This window comes from Bufo bufo, chromosome 7, assembly GCF_905171765.1.
Source record: "Bufo bufo chromosome 7, aBufBuf1.1, whole genome shotgun sequence".
Taxonomy (NCBI): Eukaryota; Metazoa; Chordata; class Amphibia; order Anura; family Bufonidae; genus Bufo; species Bufo bufo.
In genome coordinates this window covers 46,680,488-46,705,232 of record NC_053395.1, presented here as the reverse complement: position 1 = coordinate 46,705,232, position 24,745 = coordinate 46,680,488, and the positions used below count along the sequence as shown (strand labels likewise).

The window sequence follows — 24,745 nt, the reverse complement described above, 5'->3', positions numbered from 1 at the left end:
AAAAGGTACAGTAACTCTCAGAAATGCCTTCAGTGCATCCCATATCACTCCTATTTCAGCTGAACCCTCGTGAACCCTCCCGCACCTGCTCTCTAACTTCCACCATATTCACCGATTGTATCCAGAATGGGTTTCATTTCCAGCCTCCACATCTCGGCCTCCGCGCCTCTCCCACCCTTAAACCAGCCGACAGGATAGAGTGGTCTGATAACACACGAGGAGCATAGGAGACCTGTGATATCCAGGGCCAAGACGATGCGCGAGAGAGAGGCACAAGAAAAACACCTATCCGTAGGATTCCTGACCCTCCGAACATCCACTAGTCCCAATTCCTCTAATCACCTACCAAAAGGAGTTCTAGGGTCCCGTACATTATTCACAAAATGATTGAAGTCGCCAAGAAACAATATAGGCAAATGAGGCTCCGAGGCTGCAAATGCCAATGCTTGCGTTAAAACCGTGTTAGAGAAGGGCGGAAGGATGTATAGAAACATTAAAATACATTCTACATTAAAGAGGGTACAGTATAGCCCTACATATCGTTCCTCCCGGTCGATTTTGGACCTGCACAGTTGAAAAGGTACACGTCTATGGATTAAAACACTTAACCCTCTAGAGCAGGGGTGCACAACGTTTCCTGGTTGGGGGCCACATTGCCAGACTGAACCAATGACGAGGGCCGAAATTTAAATTTAAACGTGTATTAACAACTGAAATATTGTACTTATGGCATATTGAACACACATTATATACCAATAATGTCTAGTTACACTTCCAGGACTCCCATCTAATGGGAGAAATACATGAAAAATACATGTGAGCAGCCACAAGACATAGGCATACATGTCTGTTACCAGATGGTTGGGGGCCACACAGAATGGTATCAAGGGCCGTATGTGGCCCCCGGGCCGCAAGTTGTGCACCTCTGCTCTAGAGTATGAGGAATAAACAGAAGGCTAGGCCCATCCTATCCATCTCCGATTTAGCCTGAGGCCAATCCCGCCTGCCCTCACTAGCCAGTAACAATAGCCCCCCAAAAGTGTCAGTAACCAGAGCCCTCCCCCCTAAAGGGTTAATCTCCAGCACAAAGGGGTCCTCTTACCACATGTTGCTTTCATTTATACACTGAGCAGATGGCAGATCTCCCTTCCCTGGTCTGCGCTGCTCCAACTCTGCATTCTCCAGCTCTGCTGAGTGAGGGAGCGTCTGCCAAGCGCAGGGACAGGGAGAAGTGCACACAGCCCAGGCACTGTTATCAGCTGCTGGGGAGGACCTGGCTTTAATCATTTACCTACAGTCCCTGGCTGTCAGTAATGTGACCCTGCACGCAGCATGCTCCTGCGTCCTCCGTCCTTCAACAGATAGACGTACCATGCCTAGCAACCCTATTTTAAGCACAGGTAAAAGTAGGCAGTACAGGGAACAAAACTGTGGAATTAAGGGGTAATTGAATACACAGTGAAAAGTTTAAATAGGGCCACTAAGGTGATATTAATCACCACAATCCAACACTCCAAAAAATATATATATGACAGTTAGCCTTTAATGGAGGAAATATAAAAACAGCCCAATATTGAACATACATTTTCCCCTTTTTCAACCAAAATGTACGGTAACTGAGGTAGCTCTCCGGAGCCTGAGCTAACAGAGGGGCACCTGAACCCCTGCAAGGGACATTAGGGGAACATTTTGCATTATCAACTATTGCATTCCCTCTAATCAACCCCCTGCACATAGACTAGACATTTATGACGTATATAGTCACCAGTCCCTTTCAGATCAATCTGGAACTGCTTGAAGCATCTGTTTTTCATGGACGTCCAGCCATCGCAGCACATCTTTAGGCGATTCTAAGAAGGTAGTAGATCCAAGAGCCACGACCCGGAGTTTGGCTGGGTAGATCATGGAGTATGGAACTTGCAACCGACGCAGCCTTCTTTTGACAGCCATAAATGACGCCCAACTCTTCTGGACCTCTACCGAATAGTCCGGAAATAACGACACCTCGACTCCGTTCATCTCCTGATCCGATCGCTCTCTAGCTTTACGAAGAATTGCATCTCGATCCTTGTAATGCAGGACTTTGATTAATACTGGTCTGGGCGGTCGGCCTGGCGGGAACTCTATGCGCCCTTTCCACCGCAAACAGCTTACATAATATTTCAGTCCCAAAGGTTAGACTGAGCCATGTTTCTAAGTATACATCTGGATTGTTACCCTCCACTATTTCAGGAACTCCAACCAAGTGTATATTATTGCTTCTCAGCCTATTTTCGAGATCGTCGGTTTTGGCAAATAAGGCTGTTCTCTCTTGAGCATGCTTCTGCGCTATGGCTTGTAATGGCAGGAGATTATCTTCCAGACTGCTCACTCTTCCTTCCACAGCTGTGCACGTTCCGCCACTTTCTGTAAATCATGCCTGATAACGGAGACATCTTCTTTTATTCCCCCCAGCTTGGTGTTTAAAATAAGTAAAGCCGCATTGCATTGTTTGACTGCAGTAAAGACATCTGATATAGTGGGAGATTTTACAGACATTTCATCATCAGCACCTTCTGGCGCCTCCATCTCTCCGGTTGGCTGCTGCAGGATTTTCTTCCTCTCCCTCACTTTGGGTTATTATCTCTGCCCGGCTCTTCTGGGTCTGATATTGCTGCAGACTGTTCTGGAGCAGATGGATTGCGGGAAAATCGCTCCTCCCTGTCGGCCCCCTGCACTCCCGCTACGGCGCCATCTTGGATATCAGGCTCACCGTTTCCTTCTCCCTGCTTGCTGCGTCCCTTGGCCATCTCCAGACTCCCCCGGTATGGCTTCTGTGGCTATAGTAGACCTTTCTGCCGTCTTTCAGGGCTCTCTGCGGGCAGACAGGATCTTTAACAGGTTGGTTTCAGGATTATGGCGGCGGGAGATGTTCACAGCCCGTCTACTCACATCGCTCGCCGGCCATGCCCCCCTGGTCACTAATTCTAATGATCGGTCATGATTTCCTGTTCTGTACAGGTAACGTTTTAGTAGCCATTACCATTATGACCACCGGCTGAATTACAATGACAAGTAACACCTCTGTATAGATAACACCATTCACAATAGGTGGTATCACAGCTTATCTGCTCCCTCCTGTCCTCTGCACACGTCACAGAGCATGCCTAGAAAACTCTACCATAGAAGTCAATGGGGCCACCTCCTGTCCACTGTGTTTATGGCCTGCGTGGGTGCTCTCAAAGAACCAGAAGTCTTGGCCTAGTGGCCAGTGTGAAAACACTGCAGGATTTTCATTTAAATATAGTGATATGGAGAAAAAAAACAAAAAAAAACAAACACGAAAATCTAAAAATAAATAAATGTTAATTTAAACAATATGTCATTGTCTGAAGACACATTACTTTTAAATATTTACATTGTTTAAAGAGGACCTTTCATCTGTTTAACCCTAGTCTAATTAGGGTCTTACCGTATAGGGTGGCCCCCACTGATGTCATCGCAGAGAACAGCTCCAGTCTCCGCCTAGTATAACCGAGTCGTCTAATTAGAATATAAAGCGCCAAAATCAAACGGGGGACTTTAAAAAAAATAATGCTATGACATCAGTGGGGGCCACCCTATAAGGTAAGACCCTAATTAGACTAGGGTTAAACAGATGAAAGGTCCTCTTTAAAGGGAACCCGTCACCGGGATTTTGTGTATAGAGCTGAGGACATGGGTTGCTAGATGGCCGCTAGCACATCCGCAATACCCAGTCCCCATAGCTCTGTGTGCTTTTATTGCGCAAAAAAAAGATTTGATACATATGCAAATTAACTTGAGATGAGTCAGGGACAGGACTCATTTCAGGTTAATTTGTATCAAATAGTTTTTTTTACACAATAAAAGCACACAGAGCTATGGGGACTGGGTTTTGCGGATGTGCTAGCGGCCATCTAGCAACCCATGTTCTCAGCTCTATACACAAAATCCCGGTGACAGGTTCCCTTTAAGACGGGATGTAAATAATTTGGCCAGCAGGTGGCAGCATTAGGAAGGACATGAGAGCTGGGGAAAGAAGACTGCAGCCTGGGGTAGGCAAATATATTATATGAGAGAAGGGGGTCTAAATATGGGGCAATAGGCAGCACAGTTTATGTGGCTGGCACAATTTTGGGAGGTGGGATGTGGTTATGAGGGCAGGTATCAATTGCTGTACGACGTGCTGTGCCTGTGACTTGAGGAAGTTGTAGAAAGACCCTCAAAAGGAATGCACCCAACGTTCTGCAGGTTTGCTTTAAACGGTTTCTTTATTGCCTATGTACTATAATGGGGAGTGATCGCTCAAGCAAGACCAATGGATATGGCTAGACAAGGGACACTGCACGTAATGTGCGGCACTCCGTAGTCAAGGGCCACAGCGGAGGTGCCCATCATTGCTATAGGCCCAAAAATATCAAAATAAAATCCTGACCCCACTGTGGTCTGAACTAGAAGCGGCAATAAGAGTTCTTAAACAAAAATGAAAATAATGGGGGTCATTTACTATATTGAAATACGCCTGAATTAGGCATATTACAGGCACAGATGGCGGCACAACGGTTAGTTGCGCTGCTATTTGCGACTTCGCCTCACTCATGCCAGGTCTAAAATTGTGGGCGTGACGTGGGCGGGGAAGGGTCGGCAGGCCGTCTCATTCACCATTTTGTACACCTGTTTTAGGTGTAGAAAAATGGTCTAAATGTAAGACAGCAAGGAAGCAGTCTTACATTTAGAACTGGCGCCGGATGCGCCGAAGTTATGGAGAGGCCAGGGCGTCTCTTCATAACTTTGGCAGATCCACCGCCAGCACAGTGCCTTTATTAAGATCGGCATCTAAAACGCCGGTCTTAATAAATGTGCCCCTATGTCCTTGACCTTGTGACACACCTTTCTTCTACACCAACCTAAGGCCTCATGCAAACAACCATAGGTATTTTGTGGTCCGCAAACAGATACTGTCCTTGTGCCATTCACTTATTATTTTTTGAGGACCCATTGACTTCAGTGGGTCCATGGATAGCATTTTGTGGACCAAAATAGGACACATCCTATAATTTGCAGAACGGACATACAGATGCAGACAGCACACGGATGTCATCTATGTGCTGTCCACAGCCATGTGTCTGGTTCTGCAAATTGACAAGTTGCAATGGGGGTCATGAATTTAGGCGTAAATGGGAACTTGTCACCAGGCGTTAGGCTCCTAAACTGCCCACCACTTATTATCCAGGACGGTGACATCTTCACAGTGATGGTCTGGTATATTTTTGAACAATGTGTCAATCAGGAAAAGAAGTATGAATGCTGTATTTCAATGCATATAAAGAGTCATGGCGTGGGAGATGCCATTTGGAAGAGTCCTGCAGGCTGGGTACGTCATGACACGCCACCTCCTGCACATTCAACACATACACAGTGGAGCTAGGTGCACTGGGCTTGGCGGAGTGCTGCTAAAGGTGGTTCGTGGGGGTCCTCCCCCACAGAACAGAGCATTCGAACTTCTTTTTCTGGACTCATGCCAGATCACTCAAACTATACATCATCTTGAAGCCGTCATCCTCCTGGAGATGAGGTTGGTGGCAGTTTGGAGGCCTCAATCCTGAGGACAGGTTCCCTGGCTTTCTCACCTGAAAAGGCCCCCTGGTGGTGAAAATGCATAGCACTTCAGAGTAGGAAAAGAACTTCGAAGTTGCACTGCCAACACAGCAGCTGCTCCAGCCCCCAAGCTATGTCCTACAATGACAAGCTTGTATTCCTGGCAAGAAAACAAAATGAAAAATTGTCAAAGAAATTATAATGCAGCGTCATAGATAAAAAAATAATAATAATTAAGTTACGTCTATGGACAATGACTTACCGGTGCAACAGTGAATGCTTGATTCAATATGCCATCATTTATAAGCCTTCTGTAGATGTAACTAGCAGCCTGACTTATGCCCTAAAAAAGATGAATTTTACAGATGATCTTCCATAAACGTCATTCAAAGCCTAAACGTGTCACCGAGAGGCAGAGGGGAACCTGCAAACAGCGCCCTAGATCTGAGCTTCCTTGACTTCGATGGGTAAAACTTTTGATTAAACGGTATACATTGTGCGATGTAAATTAATGTGGGAGGTTTACTGAATACCCTATGTAAAATCACATAATACATTTATATTACAAATTGACAATATCAGCTCTGCTGAGCCTAGAGTGGCAGCGCTACTGGACTTCATGGCTCCAAATATATGTTCTACGAAGAATTGCCACAGTTGTGGAGATTTTCCAGCACATCTGTAAATCTACACACACAAGGGACAGAAGGCATCCCGAGTGATTCTAGGAAGAGGACCATACGGCTTGATCATTGCTCCATCATCAGTTTGGGCCATAAAATCGGGCAGTGCAAGTCCAGCCATAGAGCCCAAGCCTTTTTCTAGTAGGTTATGGATCGACAATGAATGAATGGGTTCTTCACCTTATGTGAAAAGCTATCTCCATCCACGCAATCGGTGTGCAGATTCTCGCAGTCCGCTGACAGGTCGGTCAGAACATCCTACAAAGAGCAGAATTCGGGGTCAGTAAAAAGTAGTAATGGGGGGGGGGGGGATTTCATATTCCACTAACTAAAGTAATCGCTTCACTGCCGAGGGTCTGATCTCTGGGATCCACACTAATCAGTACTGTAGTGAGTGGGGGGCTGCAGTACTAGGCACGGCCACACATAAGCTGCTTTGTGAGTCTTGGGGGGGATTCTGGGGTCCCAGCAAAGAACACCATGTGATAATTTTACTTTCTGTGCGGATGATCTGTGATTGTACAATGTGAACAACCTGTTAAGGCTACTTTCACACTTGCGGCAGAGGAATCCGTTGCCGTATCCGGCAAAACGTATGCCACCTGATTGCATTTTAAGACTGATCAGGATCCTGACCAGTCTTAAAAATGCATTACAACAGATCCGTCTGTCCGTTTGTCAAACGGATCCGTTTTATTTTTTTCACATTTTAAAGCGAGCTGCGCAGGCGCAGACCGGAAGGACGGATCCGGCATTCTGGTATTTTGGCACTAATACATTCCTATAGAAAAAAAATGCCGGATGCGGCATTCAGGCAAGTCTTTAGTTTTTTTGGGCCGGAGATAAAACCGTAGCATGCTGCGGTATTATCTCCTGATCAGTCAAAACGACTGAACTGAAGACATCCTGATGCATCCTGAACGGATTACTCTCCATTTACAATGCATGGGGATAAAACTAATCAGTTATTTTCCGGTATAGAGCCCCACGGACGGAACTATATGCCGGAAAAGAAAAACGCAAGTGTGAAAGTACCCTAAGCCTATGATGATTTTTATTTATTTTTTTTAAACATCTACACCATAGAAAAAAACATAACAGCATAAGGTAACATAATAGAAAACTAGAGAGGCAAATACATGCACTTAAAGGGGTTGTTCAAGATTTTACCAGTGATGGCCTATACTCAAGACAAGCCATCACTATCTGATTGGCGGCACTCCGCACCGATCAGCTGTTCTGCAGGAGATCTGGTACAGGAAATTGGTGATAGAACTGCCCCGCTACATCCCGTTCAGAGGACATAGCTGGATGCTAGGGGCAATGCTGCAGTAACCAGCACCATTGGCTACACAGCCTTGTCCTTCTGGCACCTGAACAGCTAATTGTGGGGATACTGGTTGCTGGACCGCTGTGGATCAGAAAGTGGCCTCCCCTGAGGATAAGCCATTGCTTGTAAATTCCCGGAAACCCCTTTAAGACTCAGAGCCAAAGGATCCAGAATATCCAGATAGGACATAGGTATAGATAACCTATACATACCCACGTATCCCAAAAAATGTTCCTCAATCATCAGTTACCTCAAGGGACAGTGTTCCTCTTACAGCTACCAAGATGGCTTCTGTTTTGTGATCGAGGGCAACAAAAAATGGGATTTCATAGATCTACAACACAAAATGAGAACTGATTAGAGAAGCCGTGGAAATACATATAGACCACTGCGGGGGCATGATGGTCAGTGCCTCACCCGGTTATGAAAGGAGATGTGGATGAAATCCCGATACTGTAGTCCTGTTGTTTGCAGAATAGAGCCAAAATGGCAATTGAGGTGATCACCGCCCACAATATCACTCTGGGCCCTCCGGTTCTGGCAACTAGAAAAGAAAACTGATCAGATCTATGTGGTCTTATTGTGTGGTTGGAAGGCCCACCATGTTGCAGATGGACAAGCTGTTAATCATGTAAGGTAAGTGGGGAAGCAGGACTCCTCTGCTTTTTCGAGGAGTCCTGGCAGCATTTACACAGTCCAGTTACAGGTGTGTAATGAATGAAATAATTGAAAATTAACCCCCCCCCCCCCCCCATATTATGCTGCCTCATTTCTGATTAGATGTGAATGGTTCACGTCAAAATACACAAAGAATGACTCTCATCATCCTAAAAGCAGAGCAACATAGATGACACAAGACGCTCACCATTCTCCGCACAGTTTGCATAGTCCGGTGAAGGGGTTGCTGTACACATAGAGGGGCCAACCGTAGGCAGCGGCTGCAAACTGCATGTAGTGAGCCGCCTTCGCCAACTCCACATCCAGATTGTCTCTCTAAAACAAAAAGAGAAGTAGCGTTATGGGGAGAACAGCTAATCTTCCGGAGGGGGTGTCCTTCTAAAGGAATTGTCCCAGGCGGATAACTCATTAACCATGACCAGGACTACCTCAGATGGTGGGGATGACGAGTGGGACAACACTTCATCCGGATCCCGGCTGAGTTCCACTTTGTCCTGCTCCTGATGAAGGAGAGTCAGTCCTGCCGCTATATCACTGGGAACCAAGTCTGTGTCCTGAAACAAGAAGACCAAACCAAAGTAGAGCTGAAGACCAAGTTCTCGAGTTCTCAACACATAGATTAAAGGAACACTCTGGGTAAACCCGGGTTACACGTAGAGCAGGGGCAGAGGGCGGCAGTGCATGACACGGTTCAGGTCAGGGTGTTCCTTTAAAAGTAATGTAAGACAATGAAAATTAGACATCATATAGGACATATAATTAACGAATAACGTAATGTCGCACTAAAATGAGGTGGAGAACCACACAGAGGTGCACCCACTTAACAGACAACACCCAGTCTGAAAATAGTGAATAATATAAATAATGGAAGTGGGGCACACTCTAAAAGTATAGGGATCTTTAATAACACTATTAATAACAATACAATAAGATATCAGAAAGCATAAAATGAAATGGAAAGCAGCAGATAAAATAATACCGACAATAAGATACGTTGTCTTATACGGTTACCTTTCGTATAATAGCAGTAGCTCACTTCGGCAATTCGGGCGTTTCGGGGATTTACAAGAATGACCCCTACCACTGAGGAAGGGGTCATTCTTGTAAATCCCCGAAACGCGTCTGGTATTAATCCCCCCATCAAGGAGAGAGACCCTGCAAGACCGAGGAAGCCTGGATAACCGCTACTTTAACCAGCGAATTGCCGAAGTGAGCTACTGCTATTATACGAAAGGTAACCACACCACGTGCAGCAAACAAACCTCACTGGCGCCAAAATTCGAATCTGGACATCAGCTCTTGAGACCGGAGTCAAGACAGACACGCCGAGTCGAGAGCCCACTATCCAGCATTAAAAGACCCTCGGTTAAGCCTCTGCACATCCCCAGTAAGCGATCACTCTTCATATCAAATACAGCGGGACGCCGCTGTGCGTATGAACAGCCTGACTACTGTATAACTAAATTCTCAGGCTGCATACGCTTGGGACTTTGATTACTGCCAATATTGGCGATTAAGGACTGTCTGCAGGAGAGGATGATCTATACTATTGCATAAATCCTGTATGGAACATTATACCAAGCACAACCAGTGAACTACCTACATTATCTTATCGAATATTCAAATTCAATGTTTTTATCTTAAAAGTTCATATTGGGATCCATATACATACCGAATATATTGTCTGATTTAATACATTTTATATATACTCCGTATTTATTGCCATTTTAAATTCATTACCTATCTTATTGTCGGTATTATTTTATCTGCTGCTTTCCATTTAATTTTATGCTTTCTGATATCTTATTGTATTGTTATTAATAGTGTTATTAAAGATCCCTATACTTTTAGAGTGTGCCCCACTTCCATTATTTATATCATATAGGACATGGCAATCTATTTCTAACAAAGCTAGAACCAGCCCTGAACCTCGCATGGACCCAGAGATCCATGGTGCAATTGTTGGTGCATGTGCTGTCATTGGTGCAATTGTTGGTGCTAGATTTATTTCAAGCTGGCAGTTCAGGGGGCATGTCCTGTCTGTTGCAGCTGAGGGGGCATGTCCTGTCTGTTGCAGCTGAGGGGGCATGTCCTGTCTGTTGCAGCTGAGGGGGCATGTCCTGTCTGTTGCAGCTGGTGGCAGTTGAAGAATAGAACTAAGCATGTGTGTCAACCTCAGAGAGCATTTGGGGGTGCTCTCTCTCTCTCCTTGGGGAGAAAGTGCCTTAAATCAGTGTCAGGAGTCTTATAGGCCATACATGCTCCTCTGGAATTCTGGGAAGAAGATATGCAAATGAGCTCTTAACAAGCTCTGCCTCTAATACCACCAGATGTAAGGAAGCTATCCTAGAAGTCAATGTTCAACCATTTAAATAGGCCTTGGGGCATGACTCGGATATTAACTAAGTCTCCTCACACCGACTAAGGCGCTCTCTACCCAAGGAGAGATAGTACCCCCAAATCCTGCCCTAGGCTTCTCACCCAGTTAAGCCAGTACTTTCTGCTCTGCACTGATGAGGGGCAATCACCCCGAAACAGCTGTCTGCAGATGAGATGCTGGCTTATTTAATATCCAAGTCATGTCTCAAGGCCTATTTAAAAGGGCTGAATATTGACTTATAGGATAGCTGCCTTACATCTGGTGGCATCAGAGGGAGAGGTTGTTAAGAGCTCATTTGCTTCCCTTTCAACCTCAGTGAGCTGGACAGAGAATTTAGAAAAAGGGGCAAACGCCAGGTGGTGCTATACAGATAGATTTTAGTGAATAGCTGAGTGGCTATACTAAATATTTAATTCCATGCAATTACAAATATTCTGATCCAGGTGCTGGTGTGAAAAATGTAGATTTATCGTGGGACAAAACCTTTAAACATTTAGCCATGGACACACCACATTGGTCCCCACTGGTCCTGTAGTAAGCTTGCATGTCCAGCAAGTGACTGCTGAGGCCAAGTGGTTGGCAGCAGTGAATGATGCACTTGAGGTCATCACTGCAGGACGACTAGAGCATGAGACGGACTGAAGGGAGAGTACAGACCATTTCTTTATTTTTTTCTGACCTAAGGGAGATTTCACAAAAGTACAGACAACCCCTTTAAACACCCCAGCATGGTTGGCAGCTAGAAGTAAAGGCAAGAACCACAGAATATCCAATCTTAAAGGGGCATGCCAATGTTACAAGATTGCTACTTAACAAGGGTATTTTCATCTCATAAAGTGATGGCATATTGCCAGAATACACCACCGCTTTATGATCAGTGGGGATTTGACCTGTGGGACCCCCACTGACCCTGAGAATGCAAAGGCCAAAGCATTGCGGCCCCTTCAGCATTTCCCTGTAGCGCAGTGCTCCTGGACACCCGCCGTGCTGGTCAATACTTCATTTTCTGGTCCGGTGAGAGTCCCAGAGGTCAGAACCCTCACCCATCATAAAGTGATGGCACATCCTAGTGACGTACGATCACTCTATGTGATAGGAATACCTATTTAAATGTAATATATTTCTTAAGTTTGCATATACTTGGCTTTTGTCATCGTGTACTAGTCTTGAGTTACACCAGAAAGCATTGTGTGACGGTACCTCGAGCTGTTAGAGGGGTGTTTTAGCACAGCAATTGGCTTTTTGGGGGTTCATATAGTAAATGCAACTGCACTCTCTCTCTTTAAAAGTGCATCATAAAGAGGCCAAAATTTAAACGGAACATCCTTGCAACGGGCTCCCTTTAAATAAAAGCTATTTATGCAATGCAAAAAAAAAGAAGCCACAACAACCATATTTGCAGAGAATGGCTTACAGCAAAGTAGCTGCTGAATAGCTGTGCGATGCTGGAGAAAGCCACCCTGTTGTCATTGTCGTTGCCTATGCAGCAGCAGAACAGGCGGATGCGGGTCTCCCACACCCTAGTAGCAGTCTTCTTCAGGTTGTACATCAGCTGCTCGGACTGGCTGCTCTGCAGGTTGTGATCTTCATCTCTCACATAATATAAAGCTTTCTTGCGTCCCAGTGGATCAAACACGATGAAGACGGCTATAGTGGTGAACAGCATGATGATCCAACTGGAATACATGGAGAGACAGCAGGTGACAACCAGCCTCAGGTACACATATTAGGCATTCCCACTACTCCTCAAATAAAAATATTCAGAAAATAACACAATGCATCCGGAAAGTTTTTAGTTACACTTTTTTCACATTTTGTTATTTTTCAGCCTTCTGCTAAAATAAACAAAAAAAAAAAAAAAAAAAAAAAAAAAAAAAGAAGAGTTTTCTCCATCAATCTTCACTCAATACCCAATAATGAGAAAGTGAAAACAGAATTCTAGAAGTTTATTAAAAAGGAAAAACAAAAATTTGGGATGTACATAAGTATTTAGACCCTTTGCTATGACACTTGACATTTAGCTCTGGGGGCCTCTCATTTCTCTTAAACATCTTAGGAGATGTTTCTACACTTTGATTGGAGTCACTTGTGGTAAATTAAGTTGATTGGACGTGATTTGGAAAGACACAGCCCTGTCTGTATAAGGTCTCACAGCTGACAATACATATTAGAGCAATAACCAAGAAGATAGAACTGCCTGTAGAGCTCAGAGACGGGATTGTGTGGAGGGACAGATCTGGAGAAGGGGACAAAAAAAATTCTGCTGCACTGGTTCCCAAGAGCACAGTGGCCTCCATAATTCTTATGGATAAAGTTTGGAACAACCAGGACTCTGGGTGAGAAGGTTCTTGGTAAAAGAGAGATGATGAAGAACTCAATGGCCACTCTGGCTGAGCTCCAGAGACTTTGTGCAGATGGGAGAAACCTCCAGAAGGTAAACCATTACTGCAGCACTCCACCAATCTGGGCTTTATGGCAGAGGGGACAGAAAGAAGCCTCTCCTCAGTAAAATACTCTTTGAAGGACCACCTGGAGTTTGCAAAAAAAAGCACCTAAAGGCTGTGAAAAACAAAATTCTTTGGTCTGATGAAATCAAGATTGAATTTTTTGTCCTCAATTCTAAGCATCATGTCTAGAGGAAACCAGGCACCACTCAGCACCTGCCCAATACAATCCCTACAGTGAAACATGGTGGTGGCAGCATCATGATGTGGGGATATTTTTCAGTGGCTGGGACACAGACTGGTCAGAGTTGAGGGAAAGCTGAATGGAGCAAAGTACAGCAACGGAAATATTCTTAATGAAAACCTTATCCAGAGTGCCCTGAAGCTTAGACTAGGCCGAAGGTTAACCTTCCACGAAGACAATGACCCTAAGCGCACAGCCAGGACAACACAGGACTGGCTTAGGGACAACTTTGAATGTCCTTGAGTGTCCCAGAAAGAGCCATAACTTGATCCCAAGTAGACTTTAAAATAGCTGTCCACCAATGGTTCCCAACCAACCTGACAGCGCTTGAGAGGATCTGCAGAGAAGAATGTTAGAAAATCTCCGAATCCAGGTGTGGAAACCTTGTGGCATCATCCGCAAGAAAACTGGAGGCTGCAATCACTGCCAAAGGTGCTTCAACTAAGGGCTCTTGCACACGACCGTACATAAATATTGGGACATCGACACAATTCTAACATTTTTGGCTCTATACACCACCACAATGGATTTGAAATGAAACGAACAAGATGTGCTTTACCTGCAGACTGTCAGCTTTAATTTGAGGGTATTTACATCCAAATCAGGTGAACGGTGTAGGAATTACAACAGTTTGCATATGTGCCTCCCACTTGTTAAGGGACCAAAAGTAATGGGACAATTGGCTTCTCAGCTGTTCCATGGCCCGGTGTGTGTTATTCCCTCATTATCCCAATTACAATGAGCAGATACAAGGCCCAGAGTTCATTTCAAGTGTGCTATCTGCATTTGGAATCTGTTGCTGTCAACTCTCAAGATGAGATCCAGAGAGCTGTCACTATCAGTGAAGCAAGCCATCATTAGGCTGAAAAAACACAACAAACCCATCAGAGAGATAGCAAAAACATTAGGCGTAGCCAAAACTACTGTTTGGAACATTCTTAAAACGAAGGGACGCACCGGTGAGCTCAGCAACACCAAAAGACCTGGAAGACCACGGAAAACAACTGTGGTGGATGACCGAAGAATTCTTTTCCTGGTGAAGAAAACACCCTTCACAACAGTTGGCCAGATCAAGAACACTCTCCAGGAGGTAGGTGTATGTGTGTCAAAGTCAACAATCAAGAGAAGACTTCACCAGAGTGAATACAGAGGGTTCACCACAAGATGTAAACCATTGGTGAGCCTCAAACAGGAAGGTCAGATTAGAGTTTGCCAAACGACATCTAAAAAAGCCTTCACAGTTCTGGAACAACATCCTATGGACAGATGAGACCAAGATCAACTTGTACCAGAGTGATGGGAAGAGAAGAGTATGGAGAAGGAAAGGAACTGCTCATGATCCTAAGCATACCACCTCATCAGTGAAGCATGGTGGTGGTAGTGTCATGGCGTGGGCATGTATGGCTGCCAATGGAACTGGTTCTCTTGTATTTATTGATGATGTGACTGCTGACAAAAGCAGCAGGATGAATTCTGAAGTGTTTCGGGCAATATTATCTGCTCATATTCAGCCAAATGCTTCAGAACTCATTGGACGGCGCTTCACACTGCAGATGGACAATGACCCAAAGCATACTGCAAAAGCAACCAAAGAGTTTAAGGGAAAGAAGTGGAATGTTCTGCAATGGCCAAGTCAAGCACCGGACCTGAATCCGATTTGGGCATGCATTTCACTTGCTGAAGACAAAACTGAAGGGAAAATGCCCCAAGAACAAGCAGGAACTGAAGAAAGTTGCAGTAGAGGCCTGGCAGAGCCTCACCAGGGATGAAACCCAGCGTCTGGTGATGTCTATGCGTTCCAGACTTCAGGCTGTAATTGACTGCAAAGGATTTGCAACCAAGTATTAAAAAGTGAGTTTGATTTATGATTATTATTCTGTCCCATTACTTTTGGTTCCTTAACAAGTGGGAGGCACATATGCAAACTGTTGTAATTCCCCCACCGTTCCCCTGATTTGGATGTAAATACCCTCAAATTAAAGCTGACAGTCTGCAGGTAAAGCACATCCTATTCGTTTCATTTCAAATCCATTGTGATGGTGTATAGAGCCAAAAATTTTAGAATTGTGTCCGATGTCCCAATATCTATGGACCTGACTATGTATTTTGCGGTCCGCAAAATATACGGATGACATCCGTGTGCATTCCGTATTTGGCGGAACGGAACATCTGGCCCTTTATAGAACTGTACTATCCTAGTCCGTAATGCGGACAATAATAGGATATGTTGTATTTTTTTGCAGACCCATTGAAGTGAATGGTTCCGCATACGGTCCGCAAAAAAAATGGAACGGACACGGAAAGAAAATACGTTCTTGTGCATGAGCCCGAAGTCTGAATACTTATGTCAATGGTAGATTTTAGTTTTTCAATAAATTAAAAAAGATTTTGAACATGCTCTTTTCACTTTCTCATTATGGGGTATGGAATGCAGATTGAAGGGGAAAACTTAAAAAAAATATATATATATTTATTTGAGCACAAAGCCGCAACATAACAAAATGGGAAAAAGTGAAAGGGTCTAAAGAATTTCCGAATGCATTCATTAATTGAATATGCTACACTTATATTGATATTCCCACCCAGCTTCCCCCAGTGACAATGCCTTGCTGCAACCAACTGACTGCAGAGAGACTTGTCCAGGACTTATACACCGACGACCTATCGATTAATCAGAGTTTGAGACAGCACACCAATAGGAATTTTCAATGCAATTAGTGTTTTTATTCAGCCGGACTTTACATCATTAAAGTTTCGGGCTTTACATATTGCGCCCTTCATCTGCAATATCTCATGAGGCGTGAATATTGAGCCGGCATATACACTGATTACCTATCCTCAGAACAAGTTATTAATATGATTGGTGGGGGTTCAACTCCTGGGGCCCCTGCAGGTCAGATGCTGGAACAAGCTGCGACACTCAGGCCAGTGCAGTGGCTTCTTTTCTTTGGCCTGTAATGTAATGTTCATCAGACCTTTCTGCAGCTCCGTCCCATTCCAAGTGAAAGGGATTGAGCTGCAGTACCCAGCACAGCCACTATACAATGAACGGCGCTGTGCTTGGTATACTATGAAGAGACAGCAGCCCACATGTTGCGACCCCTTCAAACAGTGAGGATGTTGGATGATCAGATATTATGGTCTATCCTTAGGTCATTGACATTTAACTCCAGGAAAATCCCTCTAATCCCGAGAAAGGGTTGGCCATTTGGGGTTACCCCCCCCCCTACTGCCTGTGCTGGATGGCATCAACATCTTGATTATGTATGTTACATATCACTTACAGATCACAGTCTAGCCCAGGCCTCAAACTGACCAGTCACACAAAGCTATATTATATAATACTTTCCCTTTAAAGGGGTTGTCCGGGTTCAGAGCTGAACCCGGACATACCCCCATTTTCACCAAGGCAGCCCTTCTGATATGAGCATCGGAGCATTTCATGCTCCGATGCTCTCCCTTGCCCTGCGCTGTATCGCGCAGGGCAAGGGATGTTTTGTTTATACTTTCACACTGCTAGGCTGAGGCTTCCGCCTAGCAGCGTTGCCGGTAATGTCATTGGCACTGAAGGGCGGGCTTTAGCGCTGCCCTAGCCGTTTTACAGGCCCTTCCATTAGTGCCGGTGACATCACTGGGCTTACTGCTAGGCAGAAGCCTCTGCCTAGCTTTACCCATGGAGAGCCCGGTACGTCACCGGATCTCAAAAAAAAAAGCCTTTGTCCTGGGCGATTCAGCGCAGGACAAAGGATAGCATCGGAGCATATATGCTCATGTCAGAAGAGCTGTCTGGGTAAAAAACAGGGATATGTCTGAACCCGACAACCCCTTTAATATTAAAACAGATCTATACATGATGGCACCTGTATGTCAGCAAAACCACCCAAGGAGGGGCACCCTGAATTTTTTTTGTCAAAGTTCTGAAAGTAATACATCTCCAAAACAGGGCAACCCTGGGGGCTGATTGGTTAAGAAGGATCACGTGACTGGTGACATTGCAACTTAAATTTTCAATTCAAAATTGCTCAGTTGGCATACTTTACATGCAACAATTGGTCCATGATGCAAGTTTGGGGGGCATTTAATTGGTGCTATCACATCACCAGTCTTTTGGCATCAAAACTCCAATAAAAGGGGTATTCCCACCTCCTGTGGATAGGCCAAAAATGTTTGGAGGTGGGAATACTAATTTAGAGCTCCCACACTTGCTTGGGCTTATTTTTTACTGCTAAAAAACCCAGTGATAAAAAGGTGTGCTTTTTTTTTTTGTAGAAATTTTTTCGTAACACATGTTAATTGAATTTGTCTGCTATAGACAAGGGTATGGAAAAATGGCCTCAACACGCTGTGTTTAAAAAAAAAAAAACACCACTAGCAAAAAAAAAAAAAGTTCAAATTCCCACAGACTTTTAGCGAATATCAAAAAAAAGCATGTTAAAAAAAATATATATATATGCTACTAAACCACGAAAACAACTGTGTGAGAATCCAGCTTTAAACAGGTCAACAGGCCATAAAACCAAAGAAACTCTCGAAAGATCAGGGTGAGGCTCTTACCTAGCGACAACAGTAAGCAGAATGACATTCACCACGGTTTTCTCACAGTGAACCCCATTATCCGACACCCAGATTGCCCCCATAATGGCCCACGCGAATTCTGGCAGATAGAGGGCCAGGCGGATGTACACCAGTTTGGGCATGCACTTCCTGGGCCCCGGGTTGGCGATTGTACCTGCAAAACAAAAGGGAAAAAAAGATTAAGAAATACAAATATAATATAAACAAAACTAACACCTCAATGTGTCGAGTCTTCTTCAGTTTGTACCTCTCCCAGTGCTCTCCAACTACAACCCCCAGCATGCTTGCAGCTGTCAGGACACGCTGGGAGCTGTCATTTCTCTGCCGCTGTAAAGGCAGAGGCTGAAGTCCACTGGAGACGTCAACAGACGTATAGGGGACGATTATCAATTTTGCAGGAGTCTATGTTGCCGTGATTTGTGGCAAATTTATTAAATGCCGTACAAGGTTTGATCAATTTAGTGTGTCTTTAAAGAAGCACTCCCACAAAAATCTTTCTTCTCTGGACCATTAGAAGGGTACATAATATAAACTGTAGTTAAGGTAATCTTCTTACCGGTGACTGTATATGTTAGTTATCCCCTCCGTTCTGATCCTAAGCTGTGTCATGTGACCAACTCTCTGATCTCCAACTGACACAGGACAGGAAGTCAGTTACTTGTCTATGCATTCCTAGGAGACTGACATTGAGGCTCCCATAGGAATACATAAAGAAATGGGCTTCCTGTCCATACATAAGATGCTGTGTCGGTTGGAGATAAGAGTGTTGGTCACATGACACAGCTGAGGATCAGAAGGGAGGTTATAACTCACATATACAGTCACTGGTAAGAACATTACCTTTCTAATAGGTCAGAGAATAAAAAAAATTGTGGGAGTGCTTCAATAAAGAGGTTGTCTGGGCTTTTTAATATTGATGACCTATCCTCAGGATAGGTCATCAATATCAGATCGGCGGGGGTCCGACACCCAGCACCCCCGCCAATCAGCTGTATGAGGAGACGGCGCGCGCAGTGCGCACATGCCGTCTCTTATCTCTTCCTGCCCGCTTCTGCTGTCTATGGTTTTTGCCATAGACAGCAGCAGGAAGAGAGAAAAGAGACGGCACGTGCGCACTGCTCATACAGCTGATCGACGGGGGTGCCGGGTGTCAGACCCCCGCAAATCTGATATATATTAAAAAGCTCAGACAACCCCTTTAAGTAACGCTTCTGTCTTGAGACATTACACTACTTTCTACACAAGGATCCAACAGATAGGATTTAGACCTTTCCAATTACATTGTTTCTTCCCTAGATGAGCGGCATCGGAGGCGTCTGGCCGCTGCTTACCCACTCTACTGTAATGTAAACAACATTTGGCCAAAACGTACTGCGTGTCTGATACCGCCATACTACGGTTTTACAATGTGACAATACCACAATCATTCCTTGGTCGTTGTGAAAGCCTTCAGCGGAATGACACAAGTATCGGCATGCTAGATATTCCATCAGTATTCTGCCTGAAGCTCCTCATACATACGTGTCATCATCTGTATCAACCAAAGCAGTGAAAAGCTGATCCTCAGACGAGACAGAACTTGCAGAAAATTGCAGACTGCCTAGAAAGATGGATGATTTCAGGAGCCATCAGACTGTGGTCACAGATGCAGAAGTCCCAATACACACAAGAGTAAACCCAATACACACAAGAGTAAATTCAGCCGAAGCCGCCGGTTTCTGCAGGAGTGGCCGACCAGCTTACGTGTATGCGGGCGATCCAAATCTCCCCAACATCTAAAGGATTAGACATGTTGAATTATAACGCCCAATCCTTTAATTCCCAAAAGGTAGATAAGTCACCACCATAGGTGTCTGCAGTGGCTTACTGTCCACATAAATGCACGTGTTTTGGGGAGTCGGGAAGAATAACCGTCAGCAAAACAAGCTTTTAGCCATTAGCGGTTGGAGGTGTATGGGTATCTTTACCGGGGGCATAATGGCATAATGAATAGGGGCGGTTATGTAGCATTCTGCATTGTTTGGTGCATCATCTTTACCACTTTTATTTTTGCAAAAAAAACGCCAGCTCCAGATGTTACCTGGAAATCTGTAGGATATACTAACAGGCGTTTTAGTCTAGTGGAGTTTTTTCACCTTTGGAGGTACAACTTTTTTCAAATTGCAGCATGCTCTGGGTCTGGCGGTTTGCCCTCATTGCCTGGCATTTTTCTCCCATAGACCTCAATTGGGTATTTTGCAGCTTAAAAAAAAAAAAAAAAAAGTGCAACTTGTTTTAGCATGGTGCTTTTTTTTAAGGTCATATACAAAAGTGTGCGTGAAGAACCGTAAGGCCTCATTCACACATCTGTGTCTGTGATGAAATCCGTGAAGGATCCGTGTGTCTGCTCTCCGTGTGTCATCCGTGTTCCATGGACACTGCACAGCTTTAAATTAATTTTCAAAGCATCTCCTCTCCATGAAACACGGATAACGACCCCTAGACTATAATGGGTGTGATGGATCCGTGGACACGGACAAAAATACGGCTAGCTTCCGTGCTAAAACACTGATGTGTGAAAACACACATTAAAATGAATGGTTACGTGTGCTGTCCGTGTTCTCTAATGTCCATGAATCACTGGAAGGGGGAATGAGGCCTAACACATCAATCAGTGACCCTCACAGGGGCCTATGCAAACTGCATGGGGAAGACCAATTGTTAGTGTGACCGTTCATGCCCATGCAGATTAAGCTACTTTCACACTCGCGTTTTGTGCGGATCAGTCATGGACGGATCTGTTCAGATAATACAACCGTCTGCATCCGTTCAGAACGGATCCGTTTGTATTATGTTTAACATAGCCAAGACGGATCAGTCTTCACACTATTGAAAGTCAATGGAGGACGGATCCGTTTTCTATTGTGCCAGATTGTGTCATAGAAAACGGATCCGTCCCCATTGACTTACATTGTGTGCCAGGACGCATCCGTTTGGCTCAGTTTCGTCAGACGGACACCAAAACGCTGCAAGGAGTGTCTTGGTGTCCGCCTCCAGAGCGGAATGGAGACAGAACTGATACAAACTGATGCATTCTTCTCTTTTTATTAAAGTTTACAACAATAAAGCATAATATCACATATACTTTTTGAATAATTAGGAAAAAGGCATGACCAGTGCAACTGGTCTAAATGGCAAATTAGTGCAAGTCACAAGTATAACCTCTATCCAAAGATAACAAGTGGTTCGCAAACCTAACATATCATGCATTGTGAGATTGCAGGTTCCATACAATGAATTTCCCACTTTAATGAACATAAAATAATTAACATAACAAAAAATTGGACCTTAAAACAAAATCTTTAGATAACACTTAAGAGTCGAGATGGTTCGCTCTTTAGACCTGATCAGCCGCATTCTGAAGACTATATACCAGAAAAAGTGTGTTATAGACCTGTTTTTCTTCCGCAAAAACTGTAACCATATCTTGAGACACATGTTAAGATAGACCCTATTCTTACATTCAAATTGGTTCCCCTCTGGGTTGAAAGGAGTTCTGCTCCTCCAATACTTTCCGTATGGCGGTATCTCAGGGTCTCTGTTCTTGTTGAGTAACCATGTGTGACAACCAAGGTTGCCAAGTTTTCAAAAACCCCTGTCTGTTGTGAGACTCCCAACTGGCCAATTCCTCCATTCTGCATAGGTGATTCATTTTCTCATACCACATGGCTATACTAGGCGGTTCTGTAGTTCTCCATAAAGCTGGAACCAATAACTTGGCGGCTGTTATCATATGTGTCTGTAGATTATTTTTATTAGGAGTAAAATTGCCCTCTGGCCTCCACAACAGAACTAGGGGGGCAGTAAGTGACAATTTCCCTGAGCAGATCCTATTCATAGTCTCCTCCACTGAATCCCAAAACTGTCTAATTTTATGACAATGCCACCATATATGGGAAATACTACCCACATCCTCCATACATCTCCAGCATTCACTAGAGCTGATTAAGTGGATTTTTCGGAGAAATTCAGGTGTACGGTACCATCTGGTTAAGGTTTTGAGTGACTTCTCCTGCACTCTGACACATCTGGAGAAACCATGTGAATGTGACAGAATAAAGGCCCTGTTAGGTTCATCAAGACTTATCCCTAGTTCCTTCTCCCATTCTTTAAGGTAAGTGGGCGGATTGTCTCCTCTTTTCTCTAGAATCTGTCTGTATATTAAGGATAAAGTTTTAGTTGGCAATTTTGGCAATAGAACCATAGTCTCTAACCAAGATGGATCTATCTTCGAGTGGTTTTTAGATAACTTAAACTTCTTACATGTTACTTCAAAGTCCCATTTTTGAATATCTGATCCTACTCTAGGTGGCTCCCCTCTGAGAGATTCAAAGATATCGGTAGTGAGAGGCAGTTTCAAAAGGTCCCCTACTTTGAACTCTGATACAGATTCCCACACCGGATTGGCCTCTATAATTCTATCTGAAAGGACATAGGGCAATATATTGAGAGGAGTAATAGGGGATAGATCTCCTTTGTTTAAGTTTAACGCTGATGACCTCTGACACTCTTTAATAGTACTTTTAGTTATAACACTTATAATTTCCTGAGGGTTTAAAGTTGGAGGTTTGTGCCATAGCAAGTGTGTACTATTTTTCCCCAATACCTCTCTTTCAAAGCGTGCATGTAGAGGATTATCCCCAGTTCTAGTTAAAGTCAACCATCTCTCTAGATGGATAGCCTGAACATAGGCGGAGATATCTGGCAAAGATATACCTTCATGTCTCTTCTTCCTTATAAGTAGAGAGTGAGGTAAGGCCTCTTTCACACTTGCGTTGTTGGGATCCGGCATGCACTTCCGTTGCCGGAGGTGCCTGCCGGATCCGGAAAAACGCAAGTGTACTGAAAGCATTTGAAGACGGAACCGTCTTCCAAATGCTTTCAGTGTTACTATGGCACCCAGGACGCTATTAAAGTCCTGGTTGCCATAGTAGGAGCGGGGGAGCGGTATACTTACAGTCAGTGCGGCTCCCGGGGCGCTCCAGAATGACGTCAGAGCGCCCCATGCGCATGGATGACGTGATCCATGCGATCACGTGATCCATGCGCTTGGGGCGCCCTGACGTCACTCTGGAGCGCCCCGGGAGCCGCACGGACGGTAAGTACACTGCTCCCCCGCTCCCCGCTACACTTACCATGGCTGTCAGGACTTTAGCGTCCCGGCAGCCATGGTAACCACTCTGAAAAAGCTAAATGTCGGCTCCGGCAATGCGCCGAAACGACGTTTAGCTTAAGGCCGGATCCGGATCAATGCCTTTCAATGGGCATTAATTCCGGATCCGGCCTTGCGGCAAGTGTTCCGGATTTTTGGCCGGAGCAAAAAGCGCAGCATGCTGCGGTATTTTCTCCGGCCAACAAACGTTCCGTACCGGAACTGAAGACATCCTGATGCATCCTGAACGGATTACTCTCCATTCAGAATGCATTAGGATAATCCTGATCAGGATTCTTCCGGCATAGAGCCCCGACGACGGAACTCTATGCCGGAAGACAATAACGCAGGTGTGAAAGAGCCCTAATCTAGCTTTTTTATTACCCCATAGAAATTTCCCCATAATAGATCTCAATCTGTTCAGGAATGATCTGGGTATTGTTATTGGGAGGGAGCGAAACATATAAAGTATTTGGGGTAGGATGTATGAGGTTAATACGCTTTTCCGTCCTAACCATGAAATTCTGGGTAATAGGGATTTATTCAGGAACGTTTGCACTTTTGTTAATAACGGAGTGTAATTAAGCTGGAACAGCTGGGAAGGATTGGCTGGGATCATGACTCCCAAGTATTTAATCGCAGTGGAGGGCCACTTAAAGGGGGTCATTCCTCTTATCTTTTTCATTTGGGAAGGGGGTATTGAGACTCCAATGGCTTCAGACTTTTCCATGTTAATTTTAAAATTGGAAATCTCCCCAAAGGCTTTAAAGGTGTCTAATATTTGCTTCATTGCTTCGACAGGGTTGGTGACTAATAGCAGCAAGTCGTCAGCAAATGCTGCCATTTTCTGCATATCACTCCTGACCTTGATTCCCCTGATACTGGGATCCTGCCTGAACTTCAGCAGAAGTGTTTCTAGGACTTATATAAATAAAGATGGGGAGAGGGGACATCCCTGCCTAGTACCGTTCTTAATAATGAAGGGGTCAGACAATGTACCATTGACTAAAATACGGGCTGTGGGAGCTGAGTACAGGGAGAAAATTGCTCTGACAAATGTATCAGGGAAGCCAAACGCCAACAAGGTACTACGCATGAAAGGCCAACCAACCCTATCGAAAGCCTTTTCAGCATCTGTCCCTAGCAATATTAAAGGCATGTTTTTCTTTTTAGCATAGCAAACTGCATTAACCACTCGGCTAACATTGTGCCTGCCTTCCCTGCCGGGTACGAACCCAACTTGCTCCTCCCCCACCAACCCAGGCAACAAACCTGCTATACGATGACTTAGCAATTTAGCCCACCATTTTAAATCTGTGTTAAGGAGTGAGATTGGGCGATAGCTACCACACGCTTCCGGATCTTTCCCTTCCTTGTGGGATGCTATTGAGAACCTTAGCAACCTCCTCCTCAGTGAATGGCTTCAGTAGATCTATTCTATCCCTGGCAGACAAGGCAGGCACATCAATAGATTTCAGGAAAGCATCTATGTTATTTTGCAGCAACATACTATCCCTAGTTTCGGGCCCTCTTTCCCCTTCCAGATTATATAATGAAGTATAGAACCTGCAGAATTCTTTCGCTATAGCCGGCGTAGCCGTTAATCTGTGGCCTTCTTTTGA

At 44.6% G+C, this 24,745-nt stretch overlaps 1 protein-coding gene across 2 annotated transcripts in view; it reads right to left on the bottom strand.

Annotated features, from left to right (window-relative positions):
- DAGLB (diacylglycerol lipase beta) overlaps positions 1 to 24,745 on the bottom strand; it is a 49,020-nt gene that overhangs the window by 9,303 nt on the left and 14,972 nt on the right. For both annotated transcript variants that reach the window (XM_040439687.1, XM_040439686.1), the window contains exons 3-11: positions 17,912 to 18,086; positions 12,084 to 12,345; positions 8,718 to 8,843; positions 8,477 to 8,604; positions 8,029 to 8,155; positions 7,862 to 7,945; positions 6,462 to 6,539; positions 5,861 to 5,941; positions 5,631 to 5,758 (exon numbers count right to left, since the gene is read on the bottom strand). In XM_040439687.1, the coding sequence (XP_040295621.1) occupies positions 5,631 to 5,758; positions 5,861 to 5,941; positions 6,462 to 6,539; positions 7,862 to 7,945; positions 8,029 to 8,155; positions 8,477 to 8,604; positions 8,718 to 8,843; positions 12,084 to 12,345; positions 17,912 to 18,086 (1,189 nt within the window). The remainder of the gene's footprint in view (positions 1 to 5,630; positions 5,759 to 5,860; positions 5,942 to 6,461; positions 6,540 to 7,861; positions 7,946 to 8,028; positions 8,156 to 8,476; positions 8,605 to 8,717; positions 8,844 to 12,083; positions 12,346 to 17,911; positions 18,087 to 24,745) is intronic.